This window comes from Peromyscus californicus, unplaced genomic scaffold (assembly GCF_007827085.1).
Source record: "Peromyscus californicus insignis strain IS unplaced genomic scaffold, ASM782708v3 Scaffold_4__1_contigs__length_199733344, whole genome shotgun sequence".
NCBI lineage: Eukaryota > Metazoa > Chordata > Mammalia > Rodentia > Cricetidae > Peromyscus > Peromyscus californicus.
In genome coordinates, this window is record NW_026294562.1 from 49,720,865 (window position 1) to 49,738,495 (window position 17,631).

The following is a 17,631-nucleotide window of genomic DNA, read 5'->3' on the forward strand; positions in this document are numbered from 1 at the left end:
AAACAGTTTAGAGTCATGCTTGGACACAGGCAAGCATTGACAGTCAAGTATCATAGAAGTGAGAAAATATCAACAACTCGAACTTCACCAGCGTATCATGGCAAAGACTCTTTTGCCTTTTTAGACACGCTTCTGTGTTCACTTTGACATGACACCAGGACCAGCCTGCCTTTCTTAATTGCCAAGTGTGCACAGGCTTACCTCAAGTGTTTAGAAGGATAGTCTAGTCTGGCTGAGGACATGCAAGCTCAACTTTGCTGATCACTGTCCTAACAAACCCTCTTTCTTCCAGCTTCTTTCTCTGGGGGAAATCCCAGCATCTGGCACTTCTTGACATACAGCTAAAGCCAGTATCAGTCACTTCTGGAGTTTTCTCTCCCAACTCATGGAAACTTGTTCATAGCCCTTCTATTCTGTAATCTATGATGCTGAAATTGATCAAATCCAAATTTTCATCTTTCTATTAATTTTGTGTGGTGACTTGTAGAAAAACATTCAACAATTTTCTAATCTTCAGAGTGTATGTATACATACTTTTGTCTTGGTTTTGTTATGTGGAAAAATGAATTGTTAAACTATAGCTTGGATTCCCTGCCCCTCCCACACACATAGATATAATACATCAAAAATTATAGTCTTTCTTATTCATTTCCCTGTCTTTGAGCTTTATATTAAATATATATAAGGCATTAAAACAACCAACTTTATTTTACCTTACTCTAGCTTATATTTTAAGTAAGAAAGTCTTTAAAAGCCACAGAAAACCTAATTCCGAAAGGACTTAAAACAGCTGATTCAAGCGTCTCATTTTGGATTTGAAAAAGTGAGACTCTGGAGAGGTGAAGGGCTTCCCACAGCCCCTTCCACCACTGGAAAGTTGCTGGGGACAAAATCCTGACTCCTTTTCTAATCAGTTTTTACTCTGTTAGATTCTGTCTCTTTTGGTCAACCAGATATACACTATGCAGTTTTTAAATACTGCTAACAGATTATCTTAGGGTGACAACTTAGTTTTCCAGAAGATGTCTGAAACTGTTAACTGGGTGTTCATAGTTTCTGTGGTCTTCCAGACATTTCTATTCTCTCTCTCTCTCTCTCTCTCTCTCTCTCTCTCTCTCTCTCTCTCTCTCTCTCTCTCTCTCTCTCTCTCTCTGACACATGTTCACGTGTGTGAAGGTATGCATAGGGAACATGAAGGACAGAAGTCAACACAAAGCATATCTCTTAATGGTTCTCCACCTGATTTTCCAAACAAGAGTCTTTCAGTGAACTCTGAGCTCACTAATTTTGCTGCTACCCTGGTTGGCCAGAAAGCTCCAGGCATCCTCCTGTCTCTGCCCCACCAACCCCAGCCCCAGTGCCAGGATTATAGGCATGTAAAGCTGGGCTTTTTTTCATAGCTGCTAGGAGTTGCACTCAGGTCCTCACGATTGTGCAAACATCTTACTGGTGGAGTCATCCTGCAGCCCCATGTTTGGTTTTGTTTTTATTTTAGAGAATCATGTGTCCCATGTTGGCTTTGAACTAACTGTATAGTCAAGAATCACGATGAACTTCTAATCCTCCATGGATTACATGTGTGTGCCAGCATTCCCAGCTGATAAGGTGCTGGGGATCAAACTCAGGCCCTTGTGCATGCCAGGCAAACAATCTATCGACTGAGTTATATCTCTAGCCCCAAGTCTTTCTTCTTAAAGCTACAAACAATCTCACTAACCTCAGGACTACCCCTTCTTTTATGCAGGAAGCTTGCCTATGGCTGGAGGAAGAAACAACACAGCTGTGACTAGATTCATCCTCCTGGGGTTTTCAGATCAACCTCAAATGAAGGTTTTCCTTTTCATGCTCTTTTTGGGGATTTACCTCCTGACCCTAGCCTGGAACTTGAGCCTCATCACCCTCATCAGGATGGACACTCACCTCCACACACCCATGTACTTCTTCCTCAGTAACCTCTCCTTCTTAGACATCTGTTATTCATCCTCTACTGCCCCAAAGATGCTTTCTGATATCATCACAGATCAGAACACTATTTCCTTTGTTGGGTGTGCCACACAATACTTTGTCTTCTGTGGAATGGGGCTGACTGAATGCTTGCTCCTGGCAGCCATGGCCTATGACCGGTATGCTGCAGTCTGCAACCCACTGCTCTACATGGCTCTCATGTCCCATACTCTGTGTTTAAAGTTGGTAGCTGGTGCCTACATGGGTGGTTTCCTTAGTTCTCTGATTGAAACATTCTCTATCTACCAACATGATTTCTGTGGGCCCAACATAATCAACCACTTCTTCTGTGACCTTCCTCCAGTCCTGGCTCTGGCTTGCTCTGACATCTTCACCAGCCAGGTAGTGACCTTCATTTTGGGTGTCGTTGTGGGGGTGATGTCTGTCCTGGTAGTCCTCATCTCTTATGGATACATTGTTGCTGCTGTCCTAAGGATCAGCTCAGCTAAAGGTAGGACCAAGGCCTTCAGCACCAGTGCATCTCACCTGACTGCTGTGACCCTCTTCTATGGCTCTGGTCTCTTCATGTACATGAGACCCAGTTCCAGCTATTCCCTCAACCAAGACAAGGTGGTGTCTGTATTCTATGCTGTGGTTATTCCCCTGGTGAACCCTATCATCTATAGCCTCAGAAATAAGGACATTAAAAATGCAATAAGGAAAGCTGTCGAAAGGGACTACATGCTTTCTCATGGGCATTCATTTTTCTGACACTGGGTGGTATTTACACGAAGATCCGAGTGGCTCAATGTTGCAGCAATTTATGTAGTTTTGACTACTTGATCTTCAACACGATTTGAATGGGCCCAGCTTTTTCTCTCCTCTGTCATTTTAATTTTGACTAAAGACTGATTTGCCATTATTGGTTTCTAAAATAAATAGCATGAGTACATTGTGGTTTCAAATGTTCTCTTTAGTGGAAAATCTCACCCTAACGAAATAACATTCTGCAACATCAAAATACCACTTGTCTGTACTTTAGATGTGGGACACAGAGAAATTGAGCTGGAACTCAGATGGAGGCTTCCTCCCTGATGGCTACTGTTAATAGCACCAGAGGGTGTTATATAGGCTGTTAGGAGAGAAGTCATCATATATATCACCTAGCTGTGGACCTTGCCTAGTACAATACCGAACTGCTTGATAATATATGCCCACTGGACCAGTAGTGGCACAAATGTTCTAGAAGCAACCAATCACCTCCTGGTTGAATCTGAAGCCTATTCTATTAGAGGGAATACATGACCTAAAGCCTGTGGCCAAGGAAGCACAGCCACTTTGTGGGAGTCTACTGGTAATTCCTATGATAAATATAGTGACCCATGGGCATGGTGTCGCACTAGACACAGAAGCAGGCTGATCTCTGTGAGTTCAAGACCAGCCTGGTCTACAAATTGGGTTTCAGACCAGCCAGGGCTACACAGTGAGACTCTGTTTAAAAAAACAAAAATAAATAAATAAATAAATGGAATGTATTAAAACTGTCTTCCAAGTATTTATGTTTATACCCTTAGATTAGTGCAGTTCTCAGTCCTGGTCAGAGAGGCTTCTTTTGTTAGTGGGAGGTGATCAAAACAGAGATTCATGATGGGTCAAGGTGCTGAGAATAATAACTCTTGAGTGCTCGACTTTAAATCGAGCATTGATTTGACCTTCTCTCTCCTCCAAGGTTCAGGGAATAACAAGGACAAGGAGAAGAAAGAATATAAGAACATGAGCATGGGGTGGATGTTATGAAATTCTATCTTCTAGGAAGGACATGGCTACTGAACTCCTGAATTCACAGCAACTTTGGTTACCTGCACAAGATCTGCAGGAGATAGCGTCCTCCAATGTCCCATACACCCCTAGCTGAGGAACCAATGGAAGTTAATGTTTCCTGAGAGAGAGGGAATCACATTTCTTTATTTCTTCATTTTCCTCTGGTAAGCTGCCCATGATCAGTAAACGACTTCATGGTCATGCACATGCAAGGAACCCCAGTTAAACTCCGTGGGTTATTAAAAAAAAAAAAAACAAACAAACAAACAAACAAAAATCACATGAAAACAAGAGCAGGTAATATTGGGAAGAATAATAGTTCCAGAAGGAATATAAGGGGGACAAGAGAGAATGATGGGAGGTGAATATGATCAAAACACATTACATGGAAAAAATTTCAAAGAATAAATGTTGTTATCTTTTTAAGAAAAATGCAGTATTTTATCTAAAGCATGCATATTTATGTTCCTTCAAAATATTCATGGTTTGCCAAAGAACAGTATACAAGTACTTGTGATGATTAGGGGAGTGTTAAGGTTTCATTATTTTGTTATTTTTAATTATTATCAAAATTCTCTGTGTGTGTTGGTTAGTTTTAAATGTCCATTTGTCACAACCTAGAGTCATGTAGGAAGAGCCTAAAGGAAGAATTGCCTAGATCCAGTGGCCTCTGGTCATGCCTGTGGGAGACTGTCTTGAGTGTCTTAAATGAGGCTGAATAGAAGACCTACCATGAGTGTGGATAGCAAGATTTCATCAGCTGTGTTTTGTATAGAGTTTGGAGAGCAGAAAGTGAGCAAGCAAATAAGCATGCATTGGTTCTCTCTTTGCTCATGAATGTGGATGTGACGTGACTCCTTGCTTCCACTCCTGTGTTACGTTCTCCTCAAGGATGTAGCTAGGAATTGTAAGCCTAATAAACCCTTTCCTCCCTCCCTGTTGATTTTTGCTGGAATCTTTTAATCCCAAGAACAGAAATGAAACTCAAACACAAATTGGCACTGAGGGAGTGAAGTTGTTCCTGTGATAAAACTGACCGTGTTGTTTGGGCAGAGAAATTTGAAAGACTTTGCAACTTTACTCTGGAAAAGCCATTGGATGCTATTGGAAAAGCTTACTGAGCTGTTTATCTTGATGAAGACAGTAATACTGAAAGTAACGTGAGCAGTGGAGGCCCAGCACATGAGGATTTAGGGTGACAAGGACTTAACTAGAAAATGAGCCAGGGGCCATTCATGAGATATTTGGGCTAAGAATATGTGTGTTGATCAGGCTGGGGCTGAAGAATCTGTTATGAATAATAAGAAATTTGCACTATGGAAGTGAAAGTTGTGCTTCATTGGGACAACAGGAAAGTATTTCATCAGGGTCAGCATGCAGAAACTCATCTAACTGTAGTCCAAAAGGGCCAGGCTGGCTACACCAGGAGCTTACAGAAAAACTTGGCAGTAATGTAAGAGATATCTAAATGGTACTGGTGTTAAAGAAATAAAGTGATCATGGAGAGAAGGTGAGGCCTGGCACTTGTGTGGCAGGTCTAGAGACCCTATGGAAAGATAGTAGGAAACATTGGTGAAATCGAGGACTCAGTTGCAGTGGAGACTCCATTATACTGAGATGCCAGAGCCATTGGATATCCTTCAAGGACAGCTGTGGGTGTGGAATAGAGCCAGGCTAAGATGGAAACTGTGTGCAGGGAAGGGCAGAGCTGGGGAGTGGGGCCACCAAAGCCCTCTGGAGCCCAGGAGATCACCAGCCACAGCTAATCACACACTGAACAACTAGGTTTGGTGTTTACACAGTTGGATTTTGGTTTGGCTTACGTGTGATTGCTCACTTGCTCTGCCCCAGTTTTTCCTTTTTGGAATAAGAATGTCTAAGCGGTAAATTTTTATTTATTTTATAGAAGCTCATAGTTAAGAGACTTTAGGTTTTTTAATATTTTTGGACTATTGAAGTGTTGGACTTTTGGAGCTTTGTAGAGTATGACTTTATTTTGTATTATGATATTAACATGAGACTTTGGAGACAAGAGTTAAAAAGTATTATGGTTTGGGGTGATATGTTTGTGTGTCAAACTGACAAGGAGTGGATTATGAAGGATAACTTTAAATGTCATCTTGCCACAACCTAGAATCATATGGGACAAAAGTCTTTTTTTTTTTTTTTTTTGGTTTTTCGAGACAGGGTTTCTCTGTGTAGCTTTGCGCCTTTCCTGGAACTCACTTGGTAGCCCAGGCTGGCCTCGAACTCACAGAGATTCGCCTGGCTCTGCCTCCCGAGTGCTGGGATTAAAGGCGTGTGCCACCACTGCCCGGCGGGACAAAAGTCTTAATGAATGATTGCCTAGACCAAGTTGGTCCATTTGGTGACTGTTTTCTTTGCCTTACTTAGGATAGAAAGAGGGCCCTGAATATGGGTGGTACATCTCATTTAAGGGCTGGGCCTTAAAACACAGAAAAATAGAATATGTATAAAATCATAAAAAGCAGGAAGTAATAGGCAAAGGTCCCTTTGCTCTCTCCTCACTCTTGAATGTGGATGTGATGTGGCCATTATTCCTTTCTGGATTTCCCTTCAAGGATAGACTGTAACTTGGGATTGTAAACCAAATAAGACCACTTTTCCCCTTTACTGCTCTTTGTCAGAATATTTTTTATTAAAACAACAAAAGTGAAATTAGATCAGTACTTGCTTTATATCGTTCTAATAAATTGGTCCTTCTGTAAGTGAACAGAAAGTCAGCCATGACAGCAAATAAAACACAAAAGAAAAAAAAAGAATCTTCTAATCATTAATAAATGGGACTTTTTTCACACATTAAAAAATCAACCTATTCCAGGTTCTGTGTAGTACACAATGTGCTCTAATGAATTACATTTAAAATTTACAGTATCATTTTGACATGTTATTTGATAGACTATTAACACAATAAAAGGGTCGGAGACATATAAAGGCTTTTGTTACAAATGATCTTCCTAGAACAACTGTGAAATTCTCATTTATATACTTACTTGTCTTCCCATTTTTGTTGTAAATAATAGTACAGATGGCTTTGCAAATTTCAAATGATGTATCTTTACACTTTTAAAATTTATTTGAAGTTCTGGGGATAAAGTTTAGTTGGTAAATTATCTGCCATGTAAGCATGAGATCCTCAGTTTGAGGCTCAGAACTCAAGTAAAAATCCAGGATTGAACATCATCCTAAATGGAGAAAACCAAAACGTCCCCGCTAAAATCAGTAACAAGACATGGGTATCCATTCTCTCCATTCTTGTTCAATATATTGCCTAAGTCTGAGCAAGCACAAGCAGTAAGACAAGAGAAGGAAGTTAAAGGAATACATATAGAGAAGAGAAAAGTCAAAAGTATCCCTATTTGTGTATGACATAATCCTAAAGACACCACAAAATAACTCATATCTGATAAACACTTTCAGCAAAATGGCAGGATACAAAATTAATCTACAAAAATCAGTAACCATCCTATATACCAGTTACAAATACACTGAGAAAGAAATCTGGGAAACAATTCCATTTACAACAGCCTCAAAAAAAAAATACCTTGGAGAAAACATAACTAAAGAAATAAAGAACCTCTATAATGAAAACTTTAAAATGATGAAGAAAGAATTAAGGAAGATGCTGAAGGGTGCAAAGAATTCCTATATTCATGGATTGGCAGAAGCAATGTTGTAAAAATGACCACCCAACCAAAAAATAATCTACATATTCAGGGAAATCCCATCAAAAATTATACTAAATGCAGTAACTAAGGCCCAGAAAGACAAATGCCTCACATTCTCTTCATAGAGCCCACCTTCAAATATTTAGATTTGTGGGTTTAATGGAATACTTGCAGAATATAGGGCCCCTGAAAAGGATCATCGGTTGAATACCTCAAGGGATGGAGCATAGTAGAACACAGGTGATATGGAAACAGATAAGAGAATACTAGGATTGTGGGGGTAATTAAGAAGGCATGGATGGAGGGGATGGAGGAAAGAGGAAATAAAGGAGAGCTAACCACAAAAACAAAAAACGGTATATGAAAAAAACTCATATGGAAGCTGTTACTTTGTAAGCCAACTAAAATGTGTGTGAGTTAGAAGGATGATAACCTGCATGGTTGAACAGTGAGAAGCGTGGCAGTCTGTCTTCAGGTGTGTGTGTGTGTGTGTGTGTGTGTGTGTGTGTGTGTGTGTGTGTGTGTGTGTGTGTGTTTAAGTGCCTTCTCTCAGCTCCTGGGTTATATTTGCACATTTCTGTAACATCTTTTGGTGGAACTTAGATTTCATTTTATTTAATTACAAGCTTATGACATCACCATGATCTGTATGTAATATTGTTTATACTAAACCAGAGAGTGACCAAAATAATAAAATCCACTTGAAGCATACACACCATGAGTTAATTACTATCATACAGACTTTAATGCACTGTCATAATATCCCTGTGCTTTACAGATCAGAACAAAAGATTCAGAGAAAGATGGTCATTTGTCAAGTTAGATGTGGGACCCAGTCTCCAGATTATCTGAGTCTGACAACTGTTCATTCCAACCTCACCTTTGTGGTGCCAAGGTGCCAGGCACAGTGCTCAGTGGTCCAAATGTTCTGGGTAAATGTTAACTATTTGAATGTACTGGGCTTTGAAGGTGAACAGCCTAGGTGTCCATCAGCTAATGAATGGATAATGGAAATGTGGTACATACATGTGATGAAATTTTATTCAGCTGTAAAAAAATAAAATTAGGAAACTTGACAAGTAAATGGATAAAACTTGAAGAAAAAAATCATACTAACTGAGGTAACCCAGACACATAAAGACAAAAGCCACACACACCCACTCACATAGATCCTTGCTTTGAACCTTTAGATATATATGATTAACCTTGAGTACCTTTAGAAACCAGGGAACTAGAAAGAGGCCAATAGGATGGGCCTATAAAGAAAGATTTTAAGACAGAGGGATAACAGAATACAGGTGCCATGAAAGAGAAAAAGAGAAATTGAGTTGGAAAGATTTCAATGAGGAGGGGCTTGAGAGGCTAAGGCAGAGGAAGGGATAAAGAGGGATACCGAACACTAAAAATGCTTGAAAAGGTCACATAGAAACCTACAATTTTAGAAGTTTCTGCATGCGTGTGTGTGTGTGTGTGTGTGTGTGTGTGTGTGTGTGTGTGTGTGTGTGTGTGTGTGTTTAAATGGAGTAATCCTGTAGGGAAAGGATAGTGCCTCTCCCTGCTGCTATAGGTTTTGAAACAAAAAGCCTGGTACCAGATATGAGGTGTTGCTCTTGGACAATATCAACCCTCTCCCAAATAAAACAAGCTATTACCACTGCTCTTGGTTACACATTAGAAATAGACAGTAAGGCCCTATTGTTAAAGACACCATACATTTGGGTCAAAGGATATGGAGAAATGCTGGAGATGCAGCCAGTGGTTGATGCAGTCAAATTTTATTATAAACATGGTGAAACTCTCAAATAATGAATAAGAAAGGTTATATGGGAAACTCTGGAGGGAGGCAAGGGAAGGGAGAAAATATGTAATAATATAATCGCAAATTAAAAATAACTGAGTCTCTGAAGATAATGTGGAAATATAATGACATAGTCACTAACCATTTTGTCCAAATCTAAGCAGGGTAGTAAACCAGTAGCCATTGTTATTTGTATCTTATGGTCATGCTTTAAACCATAGAACCACAAACTTACGTCTGACTTGAGATTACTGGCAGAAATGGCAACTCAGTTTACATAATTACCTGTATCCTCTCCTGGTCCTTTGAACTCCCTGAATATTGGAAGAATTTTCTTGTGAATATATAAATAAACATATCACATAGAAAAGGAACTAGCAACAGACCAAAGAAATTATTCTGTCCAAGTCCAGCTTTCTGAACAAAGGACTTTATTAGGAAATGGTATAATTTTTCTTTTTTTAGTATAAAAATAATGTAATTATAATCTAATTTTTCGCAGTGTCCACATTTAGTCTTGCCAGTTATCACATGACTTTTCAAAGCCTCCTCCCATTAGGACTGTAAGGACAATGACTTCCCAGGTACTAGTTCTCTCTTTAGACTCATTAATTCATTCCATCTGTTAAGGAGTAGCGGGAGAAGAGGTAAAAACAAATGAGCTGTTGGACGATCCAAAGTTATGATATCCTGAGTTACAACTATTTGTCTAACACAATCAGACCATTTCCTTTTCAAAGAACAATTGTAATTTAAAGAATTACATGGTTGAGAGATATTTAGAAAGACATTTTCTAGGCAAAGCTGAATTTAAATCATTCTCCAGATACACTAAGTCCACTTTTTACTATAATTATTTCCACTGACATTACACAAAATTAATCAATTGCTTTTACTATGTGACTACAAAATATTAATTCTACTGCCTCCAAAAAGAATCAATAATTATTCTTATAGCATTAAAGTAATTATGGTATAATTTTTCTATAGAAAATGTATACCAAAGCGTGAATGACTCTTGAGCAGCAGCATCAACAATGACTCCCCTTCTCCAGAATATTGGAAGAACAAGCAACTGGATTCCTGGGGAGTTCCAGTCCCTAAACAGCCATGCACATCCTATATACTCCAGACTGAAAAACCAACAAAAAACCAACCACATGTAATGTTCTAAGAAACTGGGGGAAAGAGACTGGTGACTACAATCTCAGATAAGGGTCTTATGATGCCCTGTTTCAAGATGGAAGTTTGCTTGCATGTTTTGATTGTTTGTTTGTTCACTTTTTTGTGGCATAGTCTCATTCTGTAGCCCAGGCTGGGATGAAATTATGTGGCCCAGGTTGGACTAAAGCCTGTGGAAATTCTCCTGCCTTATCTTTTTCTTCTTATTCTTTGCTTATGTATTACATCTTGACCATGCTTTTCCCCTCCTCCCACCCATTCCAGTCCCCCCTCTTAACCACCTTTCTCCCCCAGATCTACTCTTCCTCTGTTTCCCTTCAGAAAAGAGAAGGACTCCCAGGGATATCAACCAAACATGGCATAACAATTTACAATAAGACTGGCACAAACCCTCATGTCAAGACTGGACAAGGCAACCCATAGAAGGAAAAGGATCTGTCTCAAAAGCAGGCAAAAGAGTCAGAGACAGGTCCCTCTCCCTCTGTTAGGAGTTCCCCAAGAACACCAAACTGCTGTGGGATGTCCTATATGCTTTCGATTTATGTTGCTATGATTGATTGATAAATAAAATGCTGATTGGCCAGTAGCCAGGCAGGAAGGATAGTGTAGGTGGGACAAGGAGAGAGGAGAATTCTGGGAGGTGGAAAGCTGAGGCAGAGAGACGCTGCCAGCCACTACGAGGAGAAGGATGATGTAAGATACTGGTAAGCCACGAGCCATGTGGCAAGGTATAGATTGATAGAAATGGGTTAATTTAAGATATAAGAACAGATAGCAAACAGCCTACCACGGCCATACAGTTTATAATATGAGTCTCTGTGTGTTTACTTGGGGGGCGCGAGTGGGAGAGATTTGTCCCGACTGCTGGTAGGCTGGGACACAGGAAAACTTCATCTACACCAAACTATACAACCAAAACATATAAACAGAAGACTTAGGTCAGACAGGCTACCTGATTGTCCATTCAGTCTCTGTGAGCCCCTAGGAACCTACTTAGTTGATTCAGTGGGCAGTGTCCTTGTTTCCCCTGCCTTATTAGTGATGGGATTATAGGTATAAACCACTTCTTTTGACTCTGGAAGAATTTTAACGCTCTATCCTTTTCATTTCCATGGACATGTTTATCACTGTACTATTGCCAATATTTAGTTCCCATGACTGTGAACCACGGTATTGTGTAAGGCAATTCTGCATCATGATGGTGAAGTTCAACTGGAGAAAAGAGCTCCCCTGCAATACTGGGGAATATCAGCTAAAATCTTTAGTTATTATACTACAACCATTACATCACTCTCTTAAAAACAAACCATGATGGGACACAAAATGCTGAACATACATTGACAATAAGAAAGAATGTGCCACTGTGTCATGAGTTGTTAATCTCAACAATGTTGAATGTCCAGTGACTATATTACAATGAATTGTCAAAAGTCTTTTTAGACCAAATTTGAGCAGATGCCTAAAATAGCAATTTTAATTTTGTGCAATAATCTGATTGGCTATATCAATCCAGGGCAAACTTCTGGATGCTACATGGAAGAGTAAGAGAGATTAGGGTTCCATCTTCTCATACACTGCTATTGATCCATAAGTTACTGCTATAGGTCATGACTTGTCAAGATGCCAGAAATCAAATCATTAGAACACCAAAGAATTGGCACTGAAGAAACCCTGTATTTTTCACCATTTTTCTTCATGGTTCAAACTCCCACATTTATGTTTGACCTATAGTTTACTAAGTGGCTAGTAGTGATTTCCTTTAACAAAATCAAGCTGTTTCTGATTAGTCTTCCTCAAAGGTACAATAAGGCCAACATGTGCTTTATTTCTTTCAAACAGGAAGTTTTGGTGTGATCATCCTCAACTGATCAGTATCACAGAAAATACAGTGGTCAAGGCCTGGTCTTTATTACACTACATCAAGCTATTTATGAGCCAAGGTTGGTAGACTCTGGGGTCAGGGACTCTGTCAGAAATCTTCTCAAGAGGAATAGCCTTGTAATTTAACAGTTTTCATCCTTGCACAAGTTTCTCAACTTGGTATTTCTCAAATAACTATAAGTAGAATAATTAATGAAGAGATGGCCATTTTTTAACAAGGAAATTATGATCCTACTGGTCCTAAGTATGATTCATTTCCAAAGCATCAAACCAATTGTTGGTTTATACTGGCATGCTGTCGGTTTCAAAGACGTCTTTATCCAAAGTGCCATAGACTTTGTAGTGTTCCAGTAATGGGCACATGATTGCTGATAACAGTAACTCTGACATAACATTGTGTTGAAATTTTCTTATCTATGATCTTGGTGGCAGATTGTCTTTTTATGCAACCTCTTCATGGCATCTTTGATTTCCTTGTTCCTCAGACTATATATCAAAGGATTCAGCATGGGAATCACCACAGTGTAGAAGACAGATGTAAACCTGTCAAAGTTGGAGGAGCCACCAGAGCTGGAACTCAAATAGACAATGATACCAGAAATATAGAAGAGGGAAACAGCTGTCAGGTGAGAAGCACAGGTGTTAAATGCCTTAGACCTGCCTTTAGCTGAAGTGATCTTCATGATTGACAAGACAATAAAGCCATAGGATAGCATGATAGCTGAGGCATTGACTGTTCCAAAAAACATTGTTAATATAGCAAGTAGGACCTGAACAGAGAAAGCATCACTGCAGGATAGATTTAACAGCTGTGATATGTCACAGAAGAAATGTCTGATGACATTAGGTCCACAGAAGTGGAGTTGCAGCAAGGCACATATCTGAGATAAAGAACCTATGAGTCCTGCTGTATAGCTTCCCAGCACCAGGCAAGCACAGAGGGTTGGTGACATAACTGATGAATAGAGCAATGGGTTACAAATGGCAGCATACCTGTCATAGGCCATGGCTGTCATGAGGCAAGATTCACTCAGCCCCATAGTGGAAAAGATGAGGTATTGAACTATGCAGCCCACAAAGCTGATAGTTTGTTTTTCCTGGAAGAAGTTGGAAAGCATCTTGGGGGCTGTGGAAGTGACAAAGCAGATGTCTATAGAGGATAGATTACTGAGGAAGAAATACATGGGTGTGTGGAGGTGTGAATCCATTCTTATTAACGCAATGAGGGACAGGTTCCAGATCAGAGTCATAATATAAATAATCAAGAATATGACAAAAAGCATTACTGTGATTCTTGGGAAGTCTGAGAATCCCAGGAGGATAAACTGAGTGATCTTGGTAATATTTCTTCCCCCAATCACTAGTTTGTTGCTCATGTTCCTAATATCAGAAAGGAAATAAGACAATGCATTTGTGACAAGTTGATTTTAGTGATATAGCAATTCAGTTCTGATTCCCTTTGCTCTGTATTAAAAAACCACAGTGGTTACAACACAATGACCTGGAGTACTTACTATAGAGAGAGGACAATAGAAGTCCTTGGCTAGAAAACTGCTGTGACCCTAGAACCAGTGATTCATGCACAGAGTCAGCCTGCACTCAGGTGCACATCCACAGTCCATTAGATTCCGATTGCTAGTATCACTGATTGATTGTCGAATATCATGACTGAGAGTTACACCTTGGGAGAGTGCTGCCTGGTCTACAAGTCCTTGAGATGTCTTCAGCACTGTAGACAGTGAGACACAATGACTCCAAGCAGCTGTAGATTCGGAACCAGCATCCATGCAGATCAAACCACCTAGAAACATCAAAATCAACTGAAAAATCTTATTCTTTGGCCTTTGCTTGACTTTGAGTATGCAGGGTCCAGGGACAGACATAAACTGAAGACCCTTGACACAGAAAAGACTCAAAGCAGATATTTTCTTTCTGAAAAATCTCTGGAAATATTTTTGCAATGACAATTAAAAAGTTAGAGGTCTCTATTTCATAATAAATAGTACTTATTACCTATATTTAGTGCAAGAGCCAGCCTGTGATAACACCTATGAAAGATTTCGGAAAGATGAGCATGAGAAACTATCGACACTTAAGACGAATGCAACTGGACTGTTAACATCATGGCTCATTATTATCACAATGACAAACAAGTACCAAAAGAACAGACATTTCAGAAACAAATGGATTGATATGAATTTTCAAATGAGGAAGCTAGTAATTTAAATTACTGTGGAATGAGCATGCCTTCATAGACTCTGAGATCTGATTCACTGTAGAAATATTATTAGAGGATCCATTATATGTTGATACACTCTTGAGATTGACTGTAACCACCAGATATAAAATATAAAGTAAAAACATGAAAATAAGTGGAAAATCTGGTTAAGAGAAAAATAATAAAAATTGAACTGAAATATATGTTAATAGTCACAAAATACACAAAGACGGTATACAACACCTTTTCTGTGAAAGTTATCTTCTAAATCAACAAGGAATGGTCACCACAGCACTGATGAGTTCAAGGAATGCTCTCCTTATCTGGTATAAGTTTACCTTGTGTAGTTATGGTCATGTATGTGGTCTATGTCTCCCTGTCTTTGTCTCACTCTCTCTTTCTATATCATGCTCATATTCATAGATAAACACACAAGCACACATGTACACACACAAACATGCACACTGTGTGAATCATTTCTGAAGAAATACATTAAAACCAATTAAAAGCCAAACAAAAAAGTAAGGGTGCTGTGATTTTTATTATCTTCTTCCTACTCAACTGTGTTTCCCCAATTTTGTATATCTGCTGTATTTTAATAACAGTTTAAGATATTCATAATAACAACATGGAGAGGGCCAGAGAGAGGAAACCTAACATTCACTTACAGGCTGCATATCCGTTTATCATGTTAACACTTCACTACCTCAGTAGTCTCATGTATAAATAGAGATGATGAAACTCACCATCCTCTAGCACTGCTTAAGAGAATGAATGACATAAGGGCTTACACGCAGAGCTCCGCTAATGTTAGCAATTATTCTTCCTGCCATCACCTCCCTCTGTAAAATGCAATTAATGGCAGAACAAAGATAATATATCAAAGACCTTTGGACAACATTAGTGCCTACAAAAATTGTCTGAGCCAGGTCTGAGACAGGAATATCTGTTCCTGTCTCCTATTATTTTTGGAACTCCCACTCAGTCAGATTGCAAGTTCTTATTGCTGCTTGTCTTTTCTCCACCAAGTGTTGTCTAGAAGACAGTGAGGTCCATGAAGGCCTGGAGGAGATTCTCTCCTTAGTGTTAAGTGTTGTGTTCACTCCCATTTGCATCCACCCACAAGTATAGGTTGAATGTATTTCAACTGGTCCTACTCAACTCTGCATTTGAAATATTACTCTTACTTACTTTCCATTATGATTTTATGAGCTTGGCCATCTTTCTGTTTATTCTTAGAATAAACAATAGTGTTTCTCAGTTCAGACAAGTTATGTTTAATAAAAGCATTTTGAAATTATAAACTCTCATGGGTAACATTCTTAAACATCAACTTAGTCAATTCAATAAAAATGATTTAAATGTTTATTACTATCACATTGCAATCTGGTGATTTAGACAGGCACATGTAGTTATACTCTATATAACCCACTATACCCAGTAAAGACTGAAAAATTATGGACCATTACTTTACTATTAACATTTTTTCTAGACTAAATTATGTAAATGTTGTGACAGAGGGAAGAACAAACATACTCACTCCTTTTATTAGTGTTCTGTGTGTGTTCAGCAACTCCCAAGACAATTTAAAGGGGAAAAGATTCAACTGGATAGACACAGCTTATCCATTCTGATCTAAGAACATGGTCAATTTAATGCAAGGTGATGAGAATAATAAATTAAATACATGTTGCTGAGTGAGAAAAGGGGAGTAAAAGAAACTTAAATGGACAGTTAGACCAACACTACCTGGGTCTGGAGTGGGTGTCTCTGATACCTGCACCGCTAAAGCTAGTATCTGGGGGACCGCCAGGTGACACAGGAGAGCTTTTTGAAGACTGTGAACTGTCTCAGGAAACTGTGCATGAGTACTCTGTCACATCATAAGACTTGGTTTGTCTCTTACAACAGGAAGTCATGAGCCAAAGCTGTGCATCTGAATAGAATATAATTCTTATTATTTCCAAGATATAATCCTGGTAAGCAAAAATGCAGTGAAAAGAGTTCCAGGGAAGGTGGAAGTGAAGATATGTGGACAAGCATGCTCTGCTCTTAGGAAATCTGAAACCCAGTCAATTCTCTGTTTTTATCCAGATCTCAGTTTCTGGCTTTTAAATCAGAGAGGCTTTATAGATAATCTGATTTGGTCTGAGCTGTCCTCATTATGTCCATTGTTATAAGTAGATAAAGGAAAGTAGAATTTAAGGAATATACTTAAGAATTCAACAACCACCTCTCACCTCAGACACAAACCTGGTATTTTAAACACAGCATATATTCTTTTCTATGAACAGCATATAATTTGGGTAAGTACAAAGGGAAACTGAGGGAAAACATACAGGGTATGGAAGTTAGGAGAGTGGCTAGGGGAAGGGTGGGAAAGTCTAACCTCATAAATCTTCTTAGATGGTAAGTCCTGTAAAAATGACAGATGTTGAGACAGATGATTCTAACTGCAAGACTTACCTTCTGACATTCACATAGACTAGAGATAGACTTCTTGCCACCTGTTGAAACTGCCAATATTCCAAATAATTTTCCAGGAGGGCCACTAGTATATTGCTAACCAATGTTTTTGGCCATTAACCTGGCTGTCTACTGGTGAGACAGTGAGAGAGAAACACCAGGGAATCCTCTTAAATGTGCAGTTGAGAGCCAAAGTGGCAGGGAAAAGCCAATTAGAGAAAAACTACAGTCTCTTGCTCTCTGGCATCGTGGTTGTCATGGGGATTTTTCTAATAATTGCAGGCCCAGTTTGCCATGGCATCAGTTCTTAACTTCCCCTGTGATCCTATTATGACACCAGATTGTAACTTTACTGACCTTGGAGACATTTGGTCTCCAAATGACATGAAGATCTTCCAGTCCCCAAATGTTAACTTTTGGAAGGCATGCTTGAGCTCTGAGATGTTAAGGGATTCTTCAAACATTTTGACATTAGACACAGAGCCGCAGAGTTTGGAATTTGCCTCGCTGGGTTTTGGTCTTGCTTTGGTCCGGTATTTCCTTGTTATGCTGCCTTCCCTGTGTTTTGGAACAGTAATGTATATCCTGTATCATTATATGTTGAAAGTATGTAATCTGTTTTTTAATGTTGA

The 17,631-nt window shown here is 39.2% G+C and overlaps 2 protein-coding genes across 3 annotated transcripts; one reads left to right on the forward strand and one right to left on the reverse strand.

Moving 5' to 3' along the window:
• Window positions 1–1,755: 1,755 nt before the first annotated feature.
• On the forward strand, window positions 1,756–9,903 carry LOC128095126 (olfactory receptor 5A2). Of its 2 annotated transcripts, XM_052713850.1 has the most exons (2): window positions 1,756–2,667; window positions 9,889–9,903. In XM_052713850.1, exons 1-2 carry the CDS (start codon window positions 1,756–1,758, stop codon window positions 9,901–9,903), a joined length of 927 nt encoding a protein of 308 aa, XP_052569810.1. The 2 variants fall into 2 exon arrangements, with proteins under 2 accessions (XP_052569810.1, XP_052569808.1); XM_052713848.1 differs by lacking the exon at window positions 9,889–9,903 and having other exon boundaries at window positions 1,756–2,715.
• Window positions 9,904–12,725: 2,822 nt separating this feature from the next.
• Window positions 12,726–13,691, reverse strand: LOC128123770 (olfactory receptor 5AN1-like). The gene has a single exon (XM_052760080.1). It carries the CDS (start codon window positions 13,689–13,691, stop codon window positions 12,726–12,728), a length of 966 nt encoding a protein of 321 aa, XP_052616040.1.
• Between the last annotated feature and the right edge of the window lie 3,940 nt (window positions 13,692–17,631).

What these genes read in the sequence shown, in the direction of transcription:
- LOC128123770 (XM_052760080.1), bottom strand. Translation starts at nt 13,691, where the DNA reads ATGAGCAACAAACTAGTGATTGGGGGAAGAAATATTACCAAGATCACT.
- LOC128095126 (XM_052713848.1), top strand. Translation starts at nt 1,756, where the DNA reads ATGGCTGGAGGAAGAAACAACACAGCTGTGACTAGATTCATCCTCCTG.